This window comes from Carcharhinus amblyrhynchos, chromosome 12 (genome assembly GCF_965287045.1).
Source record: "Carcharhinus amblyrhynchos chromosome 12, sCarAmb.v2.hapA, whole genome shotgun sequence".
Lineage (NCBI taxonomy): Eukaryota > Metazoa > Chordata > Chondrichthyes > Carcharhiniformes > Carcharhinidae > Carcharhinus > Carcharhinus amblyrhynchos.
The window spans coordinates 81440282-81459499 of record NC_137335.1 but is presented as its reverse complement, the minus strand read 5'-3'; the positions used below and the strand labels follow the sequence as shown (position 1 = coordinate 81459499).

Sequence of the window (19218 nt, the reverse complement as noted above, 5' to 3'; positions counted from 1 at the left end):
TGGTGCTGTGACTGCAGACTTGCACCATGCAGAAACTGAGACCCAACTCTCCGACCGTTCCTTCCACTACCCTGCACCATGGCCCCACCACTCAACATCGCGCCAATGTCTAATGCCTGCTTCCCTCTGGGGTTTCTCGTTGATTTTGCTCTTGGACAGCAGCTGTTCATCATTTTGTCGTTCACACCTCGTTCAGAATCATCTCGTTTCCTTATGTGTCCCTTTACCCTTTTGGCCTAGAGACATCCCTTCGTCTCTCCAGTTCTCCACTCTATCCTGTACCCCATTCCCTTTGGTTCCTTTGCGCCTCCACAACCACCCCTCCCACCAGCCGCTACCGCCCCCCACCCTCTGCCCCGCTCCCCCCACTCCTCCCTCCCCCCCCCCCAACAAAACACCTCTCCAAACCTATCACATCCCTAACTTCTCCCACGTCTGATGCAAGGTCACAGCCTCTCCACCTCCCTCTCTCCAAAGGTGCTACTTTCAGCAATTTCAGTTGTTATTTCAGACTTGCAGTATCAGTTATCGTCAGAGAGTTTTACCGCACACAAAGACCCTTCGGCCCATCATGTTCATCCTAGCCGCCAGCCGCCTATCTATTCTCATCCCATTTTCCAGCACGTGGCCTCGTGCGCTATGGCATTTCAAGGGTTCATCTAAATGCTTCTTCAATGTTGTGAGGGTTCCTGCCTCTGCCACCCTTTCAGACAGATTTCCCCCGGGGGAAGAAGTTTCTCTTCAAATCCCCTCTACTGCCCCTTCCCTTAAATCTACTTCCCCTGGTTAGTGACCCCAGTGCTAAGTTTCTTCCTATTTATCCCGAATTCCTCATAATTTTCATAGAATCCCTACAATGCGGAAGGAAGATCCATTGGGTCTGTACCAACGATTACCCAGGCTTGCCCCTGCAACTCCGCTAAGCTAAGGGGCAATTCACTATGGTCAAACAAAAAACCCACCTTTGGAGTGTGGGAGCAAACCAGAGGAAATCTACAGACACAGGGAGAACATGCATGTAGACAGTGACCCAAGCTGGGGATCAAACCCAGGTCCCTGGTGCCGTGAGGCAGCAGTGCTAACCACCGTGCTACCCACAATTTTGTACACCTCAATCAGGTTTCCCCCTCAGCCTTCTCTGCTCTGAGGCAAAACAACCCCAACCTATCCAGCCTCTCTTCATAACTGAAATACTCCAGCCCAGGCAACATCCTCTGCACCCTCTCAGTATTTTGCGGTTGTACTTTTTTCCAATGTGGTTCTAAGACTCCCTTTGCAACCCAAAGATGGAACTCACCGTCGCGGTGAAAGGTCAGATACCAACCTGCATCCCAGCTAATGCATGCTGGGCTAGTTTGACGTTCTTGGACTCCAGAGAAAGCTTCAGTGGAAGCAGGCATCGCTCCCTAACAGGAAGATACAAAGGGAAATAGGTCAAATCTTTTCAATAATCCAGTCTCCCCTGCTATAAAACAACATGCGTATTTGTACAGCACTGAGCTCTACCTCAGGATCCCCAAACTTTACTTCTGAAGTGTGGGTGCTGCTACAACGTAGGGAATGTGGCAGCCATGTTGAGCACAGCAAGATCCCACTAACATGTTGACCAGCATTGGTTTTAATGACTTAGTGGTTGACTGGTAGATATTGGACATCACTCCAGGGAGATTATTCTTGGTCTTCTCTCAAACACTGCCACCCACTCTTTCACATTCACCAACACCGCTTCTGAAAGACGGCACCTCTGGCACTGCGGCACTACCTCGGTGTGGCACTGGAGTTTAGGCGCAGATGCTTTGCTCAAACCCCTGTAGTGGCATTGAGAGGCAAGGGTGCCACTGACTGAGCCACAGCCAATATGAGTTTGCCCTTTGGCATCGAGTGTGGTCCAAAGGATGGGAATAATGTGGAATGGCATGTGTTGCCCATCAGAGGGCGCTGGTCATTGAGGAACTGCTGATTGGTTAGCAAAGAGATGCAACGATTGCTTTAAGTTTATTTACTGGAGTCACAAGTAAGGCTTACATTAACACTGCAACAAAGTTACTGTGAAAATCCCCTAGTCGCCACACTCCAGCGCCTGTTTGGCCCAAATTTAGAACAGCCAATGAACCTAACCAGCTCATCTTTCGGACTGTGGGAGGAAACCAGAGCCCCCAGAGGAAACCCACGCAGACACGGGGAGAATGTGCAGACTCTGCACAGGCAGTCACCCAAGCTGTGAACTGACACTCTGAGGCAGCAGTGCCACCCACCGTGCTACCGGTTGTTACTCTGTTTGTGCAATTGCAAAGTTACGCTATTAGAAATAAATTAATAACCTCTTTTTTTCTTTACTCTCTCACGGGATGTGGGCATCGCTGGCAAGGGCAGCATTTATTGCCCATCCTTAATTGCCCGCAAACTGAGTGTCTCGCTCAACCATTTCGGGGGGCTGTTGACAGTCAACCACATTGCTGTGGTTTTAGAGTCACACGTAGGCCAGACTGGGTAAGGACAGCAGATTTCCTTCCCTAAAGGACATTAGCAAACCAGATAAGCAGACAGCTGTCAGGGTCACCATTAGCAAGCTTCCTATTCCACGTTTAAGAACTGAATTTTATATTCCACCAGCTGCTGTGGTTGGATTTGAACCCTGTGTCCCAAAGCCTGAGCCTCCCGACTCCCTAAAACCTGTTTGCCGTCTACAAGACACAGGTCAGGGATGTGCTGGAATATTCTCCACTTAACCTGGAAAGGTGCAGCCCCAACAACACTCAAGAAGCTCAACACCGTCCAGGACAAAGCAGCCCACTTGAGTGACATCTCATCCAGCAGCCCCACATTCACTCCCTTCATCACCGTCGCACAGTGGCAGCAGTGTGTACCACCCACAAGATGCACTGCAGCAACTCGGGGCTCCTTCAACAGCACCTTCCAAACCTGACAGCTTCTCCCATCAATGAGGACAAAGGCAGTAGACACATGGTTCCTTCACCAATTGCAAATTCCCTCTAAGTCGCCAACCATCCTGACTTGGAAATATATCACCGTGTCTTCGCTATCGCTGGGTCAAAATCCTGGAGCTCCCTTCTGTGGGAGGACCAACTCCTCATAAACGGCAACAGTTCAAGAAGATGACTCACCCAACACCTTCTCAAGGACAATAAGGGTGGGCAATAAATGCTGACCTATGTACGTCCCAAGAATTTTTAAAGAACTAAGCTGATTCCTGGAGATTGTGATTGTAACCAAGGCTTGGAAAAGCCATTCCAACCTTCCCTCCGCACGGCAGCACAGCTGAACTGGAACAGCGCAGAGTGCGATCAGGCTGGAGATGTAAAACCCATTATTAACAAGTTCCGCCTCTCCTTAGTGAGGTCCTGGACTTTATCAGCCAATCCCAACACTGATCATCCAGAATACAGTCACGATGTAGAGAACCTTCCACACACCTGACGAAGGGACACTGTTTCCGAAAGCTTGTGAGATTACTATTAAATAAACTGGTTGGACTCTAACCTGGTGAGACTTCCTACCATCCAGAATACAGGGCAGGCGAGGGATCAACTAATGTTCCAAAGCATTCTAAGCTCAGCTACAACAGCTCATCATAGTCCCCAGGTCCTCAATCACAAAACATCCACCTCACAACCACAGGTGTGGACAGGATGGGGCAGGGAAACTGGACTGGTCACTGGGTATTTAAGAAATTGAGATTTAAAGTTTAGTTTATTTTTCAGTGTCACATGTAGGCTTACATTAACACTACAATGAAATTTCTGTGAAAATCCCCTAGTCGCCACACTCCAGTGCCTGTTCAGGGACACTGAGGGAGAATTTAGCATGGCCAATGCACCTAACTCTCACATCTTTTGGACTATGGGAGGAAACTGGAGCACGTGGAGGAAACCCACGCAGACACAAGGAGAATGCTCAGACCCCACAGAGACAGTGACCTAAGCTGGGAATCGAACCTGGGTCCCCAGTGCTAACCACCATGCCCCTGTGTCGAGAATTTCTTCAGCCAGAGGGCGGTGAACCTGTGGAACTCATTGCCACAGAGGACTGTGGAGGCCAGATCATTGAGTGTCTTTTAGACAGAGATGGATAGGTTTTTGATCAATAAGAGGATCAAGGGTAATGGGAGAAGGCAGGAGTATGGGGATGAGAATCCTATTAACCATAATTGAATGGCGGAGGAGACCCAATGGGCCAAATGGCCTAATTCTGCTCCTATAACTTATGGTCCTGTGGTCTTAAAATTAGCTGTCAGCATTAGCTCAGAACATTTCCCTGGTGGTGATTTGTTGTGTGTGGTTTTCTGAAAGATACAGGAGTGTAATATTCACAAGTGCTCATTAGGAAGGGTCAGAGGAAGAAAGCTGCTTCCTCGGAAGCAGAAAAATCAATGAAGTTCAAATGCACTTCTGAGCCACGTCGATGACTGTGCCTCGCGGTTGGTGTGGGTTCCAATTGCCAAACTCTGACATTATTACCCACGGGTCTGGTACCAACCCCAAGTACCTACTCCCTCCTGAGTCTGCGGATTCTGAACATTGTCGATATTGCTCAGCCAATCACCTTTATCTGATAGAACCCAAATACTTCACAAACCTCCTTTTAATGGAAGGAGACCTGTCGTCTATTTTGTGTCTGGTGTACATGTGACTCCCTACGCAGCAATTAAAGCAGGCAATGAATGAAAAAAGCCTCACACACTAAGAGTGAATGATGAAAAAGACTAGCCTTACAAGCACATGATTACAATAGGATAGGCTTTGGCAGGTCAGTACGTCTGGCTACGCAGTTTGGTAATTCACGGGATACGGGCATTGCTGGCTAGACCAGCATTTATTGCCCATCCCTAATTGCCCTTCAGAAGGTGATGGTGAGCTGCCTTCTTGAAATGCTGCAGTCCATGTTGTGTAGGTATACCCACAGTGCTGTCAGGGAAGGGAACTCCAGGATTTTGACAGCGACAGCAAAGGAACAGCGATAGATTTCCAAGCCCGGATGGGGAGGGACCAGGCACCTCACAAATCTGCAGCAGAAACAGGGGAACGGCACCATCTGCAACATCCCTTCCACATAATGGATAATGGATTCTCACAGTATTCAGGCTTGGAAATATATTGCCGTTCCTTCACTGTCACTGGGTACATATCCTGGAACTCCCTCCATATCCTGGAACTCCCTCCCTAACAGCACTGTGAGTATACCTACACAGCATGTCCAACACTAGTTCAAGGAGGAGGTCCAACATCACCTTCATAAGGACAATTCAGGATAAATGCTGACTGAGCTATAAATGAAAAAAAACTGGCATTGATGTCGAATCCCGTGTGTATCAGGTAGCATTGCAGAATTACACTCTTGATCCATACATTGAATCTTTCAACTTTGATGGAGCGTTAAAAGGTTACACAGTACTCGCTGTCCAAATGCTCTATCCACTGAATTCAGAGAAAAGAATAACCATCTTCAACAAGAGAGAAGCCAATCATCTCCCCTTGACATTCAATGGCTTTCCCATCAATGAATCCCCCACTAGCAACATCCTGGGGGTCACCACTGACCAGAAACTGAACCAGACTAACCCCAATACTATGGATACAAGAGCAGCTCAGAGATTTAGGTAAGCCATGACGGGTAACTCACTTCCTGACTTCCCGAAGTCTACTTACAAGGCACAAGTCAGAACTGTGATGGAATACTCTCCCCTTGCCTGGATGGGTGTAGCTCCAACAACACTCAAGAAGCTCAACACCAACCAGATCAAAGCAGTCGGTCAAATATGGAAGTCATGGCCAATCCTTCCCATATTCATAGGGTCAAGTTTCAAGTCAGAGGTTCACTCCATGGAGGTTGATTTTGTGGCAATAACAAGTTAAAAATATTGGGAACAAACCCAAGCTGTAACCAGTGGAATTTTGATTCTTTTGTCATTACAATATTTACATGAAGGCTAGGCAGAAATTTGAAGAACATCCCTTTAGATAATGGATTCTCAGAGTTATTCCTAACACATCACAAGCAGACTGAATTCAAAAACACATGCTTACGGTTTTAATAAAACTGAAAGGCTTACCTCAGTTGATAAGTGGGTAGTTTGGCAGCACCATTTTCGGATTCCAACGTTTCTGAAAAATAGGTAAGATTAATTCAATTATTCATGAACAGTTTGGAGTATATCCCTTGCATCAGGCTCCAGGGTATGAGGACGAGCTTACCATTTCACCCCTCCGGCCAATGGGCAGGGTGAGCCAGTAAAAACACGAGAGAGCTGAGAGCTTAGGCGGCACAGTGGTTAGCACTGCTGCTTCACAGCACCAGGGGCCCAGGTTCAATTCCTGGCTCGGGTCACCGTCCGTGTGGAGTTTGCACGTTCTCCCCGTATCTGCGTGGGTTTCCTCCAGGTGCTCTGGTTTCCACCCACATTCTAAAGATGTGAGAGTTAGGTGGATTGGCCATGCTTAAAGAATTGCCCCTAAGTGCAGGGGGACTAGCTAGGGTAAATGCATGGGGTTATGGGAATAGGGCATGGGTGGGATTGTGGTCGGTGCAGACTCAATGGGCCAAATGGCCTCCTTCTGCATTGTAAGAATTCTATGTTCCTTAAAGTAAAAAATATATAATAATTGAGTTAGGTCTATTTTAATTATACCTTTTTTTCCTGTTGATACCCCTGAACATACAAAGAGGCCATTCAGTCCCTCGAGCCTGTTCTACCATTCAATAAGATCACGGTTGATTTATTTACATTTCGAGTTCTACACTCCCATCTACTTTTCACCGTATCCCAATACATGTGACAATAAATCCAATCAAACCAGTTCATTTCTGTCTGTCAGTCATGAAGGTTTTTCATCAGAAGGTTTTTCATGGATTCCTCCATGGGGAAGTGTTGGACAAGTTAGGATGGTTCTCCTCGGAAGAGAGAAGGCCAATAGGTGACTTAGTGGAAGCTTTCAGGATGAATATCTCCAATTTAAATTCACATTTAATCACAAAGCTGTTCTTGAGTCGGTTGGTACGTGACCTCAGACTTCTGTACCTTTTTTCTGACAGAAGAAGGTGGAAGAGAGAACGTCCGGGATGTGTGGGGTCCTTAATTATGCTGGCTGCTTTTCTGAGGCAGCAGGAAGTGTAGACAGAGTCAATGGATGGGAGGCTGGTTTGCGTGGTGGATTGGGCTACGTTAACGACCCTTTATAGTTTCTTGCAGTCTTGGGCAGAGCAGGAGCCCATACCAAGCTGTGATACCTCCAGGAAGAATGCTTTCTATGGTGCATCTGTAAAAGTTGGTGAGAGTCGTAGCGGACATGCCAAATTTCCTTAGTCTTCTGAGAAAGTAGAGGCGTTGGTGGGGCTTTCTTAACTATAGTGTTGGCATGTGGGGACCAGGACAGGTTGTTGGTGATCTGGACACCTAAAAACTTGAAGCTCTCGACTCTTTCTACTTCATCTCCATTGACGTAGACAGGGCCCTGTCCTCCTTTACGCTTCCTGTTTGCGTGATGGCCTGATCTTCCTCCATGACCCTTCCTTGTTTGCGGTCTTGGTTAGAGCAGAGAATGGAACTTAAAGCTGGGTTTGAAAGGAGTGAGATTTACCCGTTACTCCTGGTGATAGATGGTATGAAGATACAGTTGTGCCCTGTGCCCAGATAGAATTTCAGGCAGAATTTTACAGCAGCAGCTGTGCAGAGAAATGTGACAAGTCGCTGAAAACTCCCACTTACTTTGGAGGGAACGGAAAATCTCACCAGCGTGAGGAGCCATGAAATTCCACCTTTAGAAACAGTAAATGATATAGCAGCCCCCCGTGCCGACAGTATAGTTAAGAAAGCCCACCAACGCCTCTACTTTCTCAGAAGACGAAGGAAATTTGGCATGTCAGCTATGACTCTCACCAACTTTTACAGATGCACCATAGAAAGCATTCTTACTGGTTGTATCACAGCTTGGTATGGGCTCCCACTCTGCCCGAGACCGCAAGGAACTACAAAAGGTCATGAAAATAGTCCAATCCATCAGGCAAACCAGCCTCCCGTCCATTGAATCTGTCTACACCTCCCGCTGCCTAGGGAAAGCAGCCAGCATAATTAAGGACCCCACACACCCCAGACATTCTCTCTTTCACCATCTTCCATCAGGAAAAAGGTACAAGAGTCTAAGGTCACGTACCAACCAACTCAAGAACAGCTTCTTCCCTGCTGCTGTCAGACTGTTGAGTGGATTTACCTTGCATTGAGTTGATCTTTCTCTACACCCTAGATATGATTGTAACACTACATTCTACACTCTCTCCTTTCCCTCTCTATGAACGGTATGCTTTGTCTGCACAGCGCACAAGAAACAATACTTTTCACTGTATGATAATACGTGACAATAATAAATCAATTCAAATCAGGAGACTATTCAGCCCATCATGCCTGTGCTAGCCTCTTTGAAAATGCTACGATGTAGGACGTTGTTATATCTGGAATGTACTGTTTGTAGAGCAAGCACATTCAGTAACTTTCAGAGAGAATTGAATAAGTGCTTTAAAAATGTAACCTAAGCAGGGTTATTGGAGAAAGTGTGGTGGAGGGGTGAGGGGGCTCAAGGAATGGAATTAATCAGATAACCCTTCCAAAGAGCTGGCACAGGCATGATGGGCCATATGGTCACTCTCTGTGTTGTAAGATATGTATGAATGTTACTCTGGTGTGTGTGTGTGTGTGTGTGTGTGTGTGTACACGAGGCGGGTGTCAATAAGAGTGACCATTGCGTTGTTGATGTGCGCTGCCCTTCACAGGGGTCAGGTTTGCTCCCTCCTGATGCAGCACAGAATGTCAAACTGATTAAAGTCCCACCTGCCACAGTACACTGAGAGGCTGGGATTTGTGTTAAACCCTTCAGGCTGTATGTTTAACACGGAATGTGTGTTGGAAATCTAACGTGGAATTGTGAATGTAGCCAGATACCTCCCAGTGCCTTTTACCTGATCTAAACGATAATACATTTTGTGTAATGTCAAATTTGAACAGTTCCATGCTGTATTTCATGAATAGAGTATACTTGAAAAGAGGTGAATTAACTTGCATTTATATAGCGCCTTGCACAACCTCTGGCCATCCTACGACTAACGAAGTCCTCTATCTCTCAATCACAGGCTCTTGTTGAAATCTTGCTGCCGTTTACACCAGCGGGACCTCACTGTCCCACCGACAGTGTACCCCCGCCATGGGATTCCCACCAGCAGGGGGGGTGCACTCAACAGGAAACCCCACTAACAACACCAGGACCGTAAGGTCCCATCGCCAGCGAGTGGCACGCTGCCTCCCACACCACAGAGGGGTAGGAAATTCCAGCCCTCTGTGTATTATCTGCTATAGGGTTGTAAAATCATACAGCACAGGAGGCCATTCAGCCCATCACATTCCTGTCAACTCCCTGTAAGAATAATCCAGTATTTGCCAAACCGCCCCCCCCCCCCAACACATTCCCTCCACAGTCTTTCGATTGTTCCCCCTTTTGATTGTTTCCCCTTTTCTAGTATTTACCCAATCGACTTTCGGAAACCATCATCAAAATGCCTTCCACCGGCTTTTCAGGCCACAATAACTCACTGCCTTAAACAAAATCCCCTCATCTTCCTGGAATCCCTACAGTGCAAAAGACCATAAGACCAAGGAGCAGAATTAGGCCACTGGATCCATCGAGTCTGCTCCACCATTCAATCATGGCTGATATTTCTCTCATCCCCATTCTCCTGTCTTTTCCCCATAACCCCAATCTCCTTATCAATCAAGAAACTATCTATCTCTGTCCTAAAGACACTCAATGACCTGGCCTCGACAGCCTTCTGTGGTAAAGACTTCCACAGATTCACCACATTCTGGCTGAAGAAATTCCTCCTCATCTCTGTTTTAAAGGATTGTCCCTTTAGCCTGAGGTTGTGCCCTCTGGTTCTAGATTTTCCTACTGGTGGAAACATCCTCTCCATGTCCACTCTATCCAGGCCTCGCACTATCCTGTAAGTTTCAATAAGATCTCCCCTCTCATCCTTCTAAACTCCAATGAGCACAGGCCCAGAGTCCTCAACCGTTCCTCATATGACAAGCTCTTCATTCCAGGGAACCTCCTCTGGACTCTTTCCAAGGCAAGCACGTCCTTCCTTAGATATGGAGCCCAAAACTGCTCACAATACTCCAAATGGGCTCTGACCAGAGCTTTACACAGCCTCAGAATTACATCCCTGCTCTTGTATTCTAGCCCTCTTGACAGGAGACCATTTGGCCCATTGAGCCTGCACTGACAACAATCCCACCCAGGCCCTATGCCCCCATAACCCCACATATTTACCCCACTAATTCCCCCTGATATCCTCTTAACACCAAAGTGCAATTTAGCATGGCCAATCAACCTAACCCACGCATCTTTGGAGTGTGGGAGGAAAGCGGAGCACCTGGGGAAACCCACGCACAGAACGCACAAACACCACACAGGCCCAAGCCGGGAATCGAACCTGTGTCCCTGGCGCTGTGGGGCAGCAATGCTAACCACTCGGCCATCCTGTCGCCATTCCTCCTGGCTCCCTTGCTGTACAGTAGATTCCAAATTTCCAAGCCAATCATGGAAATGGTGGGGAGATGAGGTACGCCGCAGAATCGACGAACAGCAAACGAACAAAGAGACAGGGGGCACCCCCTGCCCCCACGTCGCCGTATGTGCGTGTCTCAGCAAGTAACTCGGGGATTTAATTCTCCAGGCAGCAATTTGCTACCTGATGTCATTCTGTGCAGCAGTCAGCAGAGTACAAGCTCCCCAGGGTCACGGGACTAAGCGAAATCTAATCAGCCAATCAATGATGATGACCGAGCTGGATCTGTGCGGACGGTTTTGCATTCAATTTTATTCTTTCGCGGGATGTGGGGGTCACTGGCAAGGCCAGCATTTGTTACGCCCAACCCTAATTGCCCTTGAACCAAGTGCCTTCCTCGGCCAATTCAGACGGCAATTAAGAGTCAACCACGTGGGCCTGGAGTCACGTGGAGGCAGGATAAGGTTGACATAGTCCCAGATGACTGTAGGCCCTTTGAGTGGGGGTAATCTGACTGGTGGTGACTTAACCGCCTGCGATGAGTGCAGGCAATGGCCTAGTGGTATCATTGCTAGACTAGTAATCCAGAAACTCACCTAATGTTTTGGGGACCCAGGTTCGAATCCCACCGTGGCAGATGACAGAAGTTGAATTCAATAAAAAAAATCAGGATGGCAGATTTCCTTCCCTTATACGGCTCAGTGTCAAATTTTATTTGATAATGCTTCAATGAAGCATCTTGGAGCATTTTATTATGTTGAAGGTGTTATATAAACACGAGTTGTTTTTGGGAGAAATATTGAGATGTGAAAAACCGCATTTGTAACGGAGACATCAGTTTCAGGTTTTTTGTGCCACGCTCACCTATCGACGGAACAACATCCTTCTCGAGTAATAGAGGGGCGGGATCATCGGCCTATAACTCTACAAGTGTGGCGTTGATAATACCTGGTTTCTATGGTAACGGAGCAGGAGCTGGGAGCACAAGGATTGCAGTTGGATGAATGTCTGTGCTGACGCTGGTTTAGCACCAGGGATGACTCACTGATGTCTGCATCACCCCCAGGAGGCCCTTTCTTTTAGTTCACCTTCACACGGCACTTTGATTTTACTGCTAATTCGCTTACTCCATTTTGCAAGTTCCATTTACCCTCCACTCCCCCCCCCCCAACAGTAAACTCTTTACCCCCTTAAATCCTCCCCACCCCACTCTCTCCCACCCCATGCTCCCCTGCCTACATCTTCCCCCACCCCATCCTCTTCTGCCCCATTCCCCCCACTCCATTCTCTCCCCCACCCTCTCTCTCCCCCATCCCATGCTCCCCTGCCCAGCTCGTCCCCCACCCCACCTTCTGTCCCACTCCCTCCCACCCCACTCTCCTCCACCCCATCCTCTCCCCCAACCCACTCTCCTCCACCCCATCCTCTCCCCCACCCTACTCTCCACCACCCACTCTCTCCCCACCCCATTCTCTTTCCACCTCACTCTCCCCCCACTCTCTCCCCACCCCACTCTCTCCCACTCCACTCCCCCCCCCCAACTTTCCGCCACCCCGCCTTCTCCCACCTCACTCTCTCCCTACCCCCTCTCTCCCACACCGCACTCTCCCTCCTCACTCTCCCCCTCCCCACTCTCCCCCATCCACTTCCTAAGCTACCTCCCTCTTCCTCTTCCTCTTGACCAAAGTGATTGGTTGCCAATCAACCAGTTGGCCCCTCCTACTGTCTCAGAGACAGACACGATGTTGAACTGAAGCCCTCCCCCTCCCTTCAAAAGATCTCGCGGCAGTATTTCCAATAAGAGCAGGCGAGATAGCCTCAGCTAACACTTCTCCCTCAACCAACATCACCAAGAATCAGCCATCGTCGCATTGCTTTTTCTGGGATCTTGCTGTGCAGGAATGAGTTGTTGCTTTTTCCTACACAAGAACAGTGGCTGCATATCAATGGTGCCTTTTTGTATTTATTCATTAGTGGGATATGGGTGTCGCTGGCAAGACCAGCATTTGACACCCATCATTAACTGCCTACGAACTGAATGACTGGTTCAGCCATTTCAGATTCAGTCAGGATTCAAGCACAAAGGGTCTGGAGTCACATGTAGCAAGGCCAATGGCCAATGTAGCAAGGCCAATGGCCAATGTAGCATGGCCAATGGCCAATTTAGCATGGCCAATGCACTTAACCAGCACGTCTTTGGGACTGAGGGAGGAAACTAGAGAGCACAAATAAAACCCATGCAGACACGGGGAGAACGTGCAGGCTTCGCACAGACAGTGACTCAAAGCCGGGAATCGAATCTGGGTCCCTGTCGCTATGGGGCAGCAGAGCCAACCACTGTGCCAAGGTGCCCACGGTGGGCCAAACCGGGTAAGGATGGCAGAGTTTCTCCCCCAAAAGAACATGGTTGACCCAGATAGGCTTCACGATCACAATTACTGGGACTAGTTTTCAATTCCAGATTTTTAAAAAATGATTGAATTCAAATTCTAACAACTGCTACTGTGGGATTTGAGCCTAGAGTAGAAACCTGGGCCTCAAATTACTAGACCAGTGGTGTTATCATTGGGACACTAAGGGACATTCCAACTAATCTGCACATTTTTGGGCTGAGAGAGGAAACTGGAGCACCCGGAGGAAACCCACTGTTCATTGGTTGGAAAGTTCCCCATAAAGTGATGCTGCTTAATATAAAAAGTTAGAAATGTACAGATTATTCTCCCAGGGAAAGATAGCGGAGACTCAGGCATTCAGAAGGCACTCAGTCACCAGGGCCGGGATTCTCCAATCTCACCCGCTGCTGGGATTCTCCAATCTCAACCGCTGCTGGGATTCTCCAGTCCTGCAACTGGGATTCTCCAGTCCCGCTGCAGTGAATGGAGATTGACTGAGCAGGACATGTGAGGCTAGAGAATTCCCACCCAGGTTCGATCATAGAATCTGGTTACAGAACAGAAGGAGATCGTTTGGCCCATCATGTCTGTGCCAGCTCTCTGCCAGCACTACTCAGCTGGTACCAATCCCCTGCCTTTTCCCTCCAGTCCTGCAATTTCTTTCCCTTCAGGTAACTAACCAATTCCCATTTGAAAGCCCTAATTGCCCCTGCATTGCCCCTGCTGCCACACACTCTTAGGCAGTGCATTCAACATCATAACTACCCGCTGTGTAAAACAAGGCTTTTGTCCCGTTGGGCAGGATTTTCCTGCCTCGCTCGGGTGAGACTGGAAATTCCCACCTGAGGTCAATGAAGATTTGGATCCTCGCCCACAGACAAGGTGGTGGAGTTCCAGCCATTGGCTTTGGTTCTTTTGCCAATAACCTTAAATCAGTGTCCTCTGCTTTCTCCCTAGCTTCTCTGTGTAGACACATCACGATCTTTACCACCTCTTTCAAATCTCTTTGCAATCTTCTTGTCCCAAAAAAGAACAACGCCAGCTTCCTCAATCTATCCATATAACTGGAAGAGTCATTGGGCAATGGCCAATGAACCTAATGACATTTTCCCCTTCCATGCTTTTTCTTGTATGTTTCCAAGTTGGTGAAGTTCATTGCTCATTGGCAGATTGGACATTTAACTCGGAGGGTCGGGTGACAGCTGGACCCCAGCACCTCCTGACAGGTGGAACTGGACTCTGAGAAGCCAACTGCTTGCCCATCACAGCATGGGTGTCAAGCTCAGGCAGGTCAAGGTTCAAGTCCTGGGCATCATTCGCCACTAAGGAAAGTCACATTAGTGCTGGGCCATCCATGACGGCAAGTTGCTGGGGGCCTCGGATTCAAGATTACAACATTTCTGGAGCACCTATAGAGTGACAAAACCATCCAAGGTGTTTTGGAGCAGATCGAAAACACGGGGGTCTCAATATTAGGATAAGGGACCAATGATTTCGGACTGAGAAGAAGAGAAATGACTTTCCCTAGAGGGGTGTGAAACTTTGGAATTCTCTATCCCAGGGGTTGCGGATACTCCATCGTTGAATATGTTTAAGGCTGGGATTGACAGACAATAGGTCTCTCAGAGGATCAGGGGATATGGGGAGGGGCGGAAAAATGGAGTTGAAACCCAAGATTAACCATGGTCATATTGAACGATGGAGCAGATTGGATGGGCCAAATGGTCTCCTCCTGCTCCTATTCCTCATGTTCTTCTGTTCAGGTGCATTATCAAACAATAAATTGTTAACAGGGAAGAGAAGGAACTATTAGTAAAGATGACCAAGGAAAGGGACCAAGTGCTTGGTTGAAGAGCTCGGGCCACGTTCCATTTTTCCGCAAAAGCTAATGGACTCACAGATGGTAAAACACACTGGTCCTAATTGTAATCTCATTTACAGTGACGGAACTGGTACTGCCTAGGATTAAGGGGTCTTTACTGGGATTCGGAATCCAGGATCCTGTCTGTTCTGGCATGGAGAGAGGCAGCGTTCTGTTGGAATAGAATAGAATTCTTCACTACAGAATCTTCCAGTGCAGAATTGTTGTCTGCAGTGACCACAATCCCATCTACAACCCCATGCATTTATCTCAGCTAGTCCCTCAACACAAAGGGACAATTTAGCACAGCCTATTCACCTAACCTAATAAAGCAGCATCTGACAAGGGAGTGAGGCAGGCGAACTATAGAGTCACAGAGTGGTCGGCAGGGACTCCCCTCCCGTTCTGCTGTAATATACGATTCAATATTAAAACCACTTTGCAATAAAATGTTCATGTTTGCAACAAAGCCGCTTGGTCTGGCTTATTAGAAAAATAAATAATGATGGAGAGAGAAGGCCACAGGATGGGAGGGGTAATAGCAATGTGTCTCTGCAATGCTAAAAGCAAAAGGTTGACTCATTCAAATCAGTCTCATTAATGAAAGGACAATCATTCTCTTTGAGGACTTTCACATCAAGGAACATCCTGTTCCCAACAAACCTCCGCTACAGACCAGACACTGCATCAATGGTACAGGAGCTGTGATATACACTGGCACACAATTTTACTGGTTAGGTTTATTGATATCTTACAGTGAATTTCATCCATTTCATTCCTTTCCTCCTCTCCTGCCTCACGCTGCAGTCCCCACAGCGCTGCAGGCCACCTCGTCGGTTACTCATCCAAGTGCCCAACCTTCACAATGGCACAGCAGTTAGCACTGCTGCCTCTCAGCTCCAGGGACCCGGGCTCGATTCCCGGCTTGGATCACTGTCTGTGTGGAGTCTGCACGCTCTTCCCTGTGTCTGTGTGGGTTTCCTCCGGGTGCTCTGGTTTCCTCCCACAGTCCAAAGATGTACAGGTTAGATGCATTGGCCGTGCTACATTGCCCTTTAGTGTCCCGGGATGCGTAGGCTAGCGGGATTAGCAGGGTAAATATGTGGGTGGCAGGGATAGCTCCTAGGTGGGATGGTTGTCGGTGCAGGCTAAATGGACGAAATGCCTTCCTTCTGCACCGTAGGGATTCTACGCCTTTATATCTGAATTCTGACAACGAGTGTTAGCCACAAAGGGATTTTGCATTCTGGCTTCGACAACCCCCTGCACCCAGAGCAATGGGACCAGATTGGCACATTCCTCCCTGCAACCCAAACCTTCCATCGGCTCAAACCTGGCCTTCTTACACACCCTCCAGCTCAGCACCAAGTCACGCTCCGCGTTTACCCACCAAACCACAAAACACCGCTACAACCAATGCTAACTTTCAATCCAAACTTCATAATGAAAAAAACAAAATAGGATTCAGCGGCATCGAGTACAAAAGGAAATTACTGCTAAACCTTTCCAAAAGAGGCCTCAGCCTCCATTGTCAGCAATGCTGAGCACCGGGGAAGTTTCGGGAAGGCTGTGAAGGCCTTGGGCAAGGTGCAGAGAGCATTGACGGGATTGGTACCCAGGCTAGGGTAGAGGGACCAGAAACCTTGTTAGTTCTTCTTACAGTACAGAAGGTTAAGGTGACATTTAATGTTCAAAATTAGGAAGGATCTTGACTAGTTCCAACTGTCAGTAAGTGGAACGCACAGATTTCAGATAATTAGTAAAAGAACGTGGGAGGAGTGGGAATGAGGGCAATTTTTTTGCACAGCAAGTTATATAAGCATATAAAATAGCAGCAGGCATACAGCAGTCGGCCACTCAACCCCTCGAGCAAGCTCCATCATTCAATAAGATCATGGCAGATCTCACTGTGGCCACAATTCCACACTCTGAATAACCTCCAACTTCTTAATCAGTCAAGAATATGTCTACCTCTGCCTTAAAAATATTCAACGGCCCAGCCTCCACCGCTCCCTGGGGAAGGGAGTTCCAAAGTCTCCCTGAGAGAAAAATAAATTCTCCTCAAACCCATCTGAAATGGGAGACCCCCTTATTCTAAAACTGTGCCCCCAAGTCCCACAATATCCTCTCAGCCTCTACCCTCCCCTCAGAATCGAATATGGTTCAGTAAGATCATCTCTCATTCTGCTAAACTCCAATGGATACAGGCCCAACCTGTCCAACATTTCCTCACACAATAACTCCCTCATCCCAGGAATCAGTTGAGTCTACCTTCCCGGGAGCTGAACCATTTCGAACAATCCCTACAGCAAAGAAGAGGCCATTCAGCCCATCGGACTCTCTGACAGCTTCATATCCAGCCCTTGTTACCCCACACGTTTAGCATGGCTAATCCATCTAACCCACACGTCCCGGATCACTAAGGGGCAATTTAGCAATGGTCAATCCACCTAACCCACACATTTGTTTTTTACTGTGGGAGGAAACTGGAGCACCTGGAGGAAACCCATGCAGACACGGGGAGAATGTGCTGACTCCACATAGACAGTCACCTAAGGCCGGGATTGAATCCGGGTCCCTGGCGCTGTGAGGCAAGAGTGCTAATCACTGGGCCATCTAGGCCTGACTTGGGGAATACTGCTGGAAAAGAAGGGATATTAGGGATTTTCAATCGTAACTTCCCAAAACATGCAGGAAAATTTTCAGAATTAAATCAGAGAAAGAAATTAACTGGGTGACATCTTTTAAGGAGCTGGCACAGGCGATGAGGGGCTGAGTGGCCTCCTTCTGTTCTGATTCTGTGACTGAACCCTACTCAGAAATAAATCGAGACAGGCAGTCGCATCATCCCTGTGTACAGACAAAGTGGCTGCCAAGACTCTTCATTCTGCAAATAACCCCCTTTATGTCCCCCTCTTTTATCTGAAGGCACCTTGCGAATTCACAAGCAGACACTCCAAGTTATAATAAAAATGTCTGAGAGGTGGAGAGATCGGTTCTTACCACATGCCAAGGTGCAGGCATCCCTTATCGCCTTGTACTTGCTCCCCGAAGCTTCCTTCGAAATCCTCTTCAAAATTTCATCCATTATTGAGCCACCGAGCCCAGACAGGGAGGGGGACCGGGCTGAGCGAAAAGATTTAATTTGCAAAGGGGCGATAAATCAGGGTACAGCGTTACCTGGGAATAGCCAGTCCATTGAGAAGGGTTTAAACAGGCCACAAGACACGTCTCCCTGTTTGGGGAAGGGAGAAATGATCTCAATGAACAGGAGGAGGGGAGGCGGGTGAAGGCGATGTCTGAGACACACACAGTCCCTGCAGAGCTGTTACTGCACTGCTGCGCTGTCCTCCAGCGCTGGGTAACTCATCCTCCCGGCTGCTAACCCAGCGCAGCAGCGGCTGCCCGGCTCCCTATCATTCCAGAGGCGAGTGGGAAGCTCACTGCTCTCTCATCCCTGACATCCGCCTGCTGGAAAGCCTGGAACCGGAGCACAAGCAGGCGCTGAATAACAAGGTGTGTGTGTGTGTGTGTGTGTGTGTGGAGGGCTGGGGGAGTGGTCTGCAGCCAGAGTCAGAACAGAAATAACACCATCTCTGCAGCAGCAAAAGAAAAGGCAGCATAAGAGAAAAAAAATCCACAACATCTGGAGCAGAGTCGAGGGTAAAACATCTGCAGCAGAGTCAAGGGTAAAATATCTGGAGTAGAGTCAAGGGTAAATCATCTGGAGCAGAGTCAAGGGTAAAACATTTGGAGCAGAGTCAAGGGGTAAATCATCTGGAGTAGGGTAAAGGGTAAAACATCTGGAGCAGAGTCAAGGGCAAAACGTCTGGAGCAGAGTCAAGGGGTAAATCATCTGGAGTAGGGTAAAGGGTAAAACATCTGGAGTAGAGTCAAGGGCAAAACATCTGGAGCAGAGTCAAGGGTAGAACATCTGGAGCAGAGTCAAGGGGTAAAACACCTGGAGTAGAGTCAAGGGTAAAACATCTGGAGCAGAGTCAAGGGCAAAACATCTGGAGCAGAGTCAAGGGTAAAACACCTGGAGTAGAGTCAAGGGTAAATCATCTGGTGCAGAGTCAAGGGCAAAACATCTGGAGCAGAGTCAAGGGTAAAACATCTGCAGCAGAGTCAAGGGCAAAACATCTGGAGCAGAGTCAAGGGGTAAACCATCTGGAGTAGGGTAAAGGGTAAAACATCTGGAGTAGAGTCAAAGGCAAAACATCTGGAGCAGTCAAGGGTAAAACATCTGGAGTAGAGTCAAGGGTAAAACATCTGGAGCAGAGTCAAGGGGTAAAACATCTGGAGTAGAGTCAAGGGTAAAACACCTGGAGCAGAGTCAAGGGTAAAACATCTGGAGCAGAGTCAAGGGGTAAAACATCTGGAGTAGAGTCAAGG

The 19218-nt window shown here is 48.1% G+C and overlaps 1 protein-coding gene across 1 annotated transcript in view; it reads right to left on the bottom strand.

Annotated features, from left to right (window-relative positions):
- The window catches only part of arfgef3 (ARFGEF family member 3), a 107260-nt gene extending 89021 nt beyond the window's left edge, over positions 1-18239 (bottom strand). Inside the window, exons 1-3 of the mRNA XM_080200831.1 lie at positions 17827-18239; positions 6071-6122; positions 1325-1406 (exon numbers count right to left, since the gene is read on the bottom strand). Of these exons, the coding sequence (XP_080056957.1) occupies positions 1325-1406; positions 6071-6122; positions 17827-17911 (219 nt within the window). The 5' untranslated portion in view covers positions 17912-18239. The remainder of the gene's footprint in view (positions 1-1324; positions 1407-6070; positions 6123-17826) is intronic.
- Positions 18240-19218: the final 979 nt, after the last annotated feature.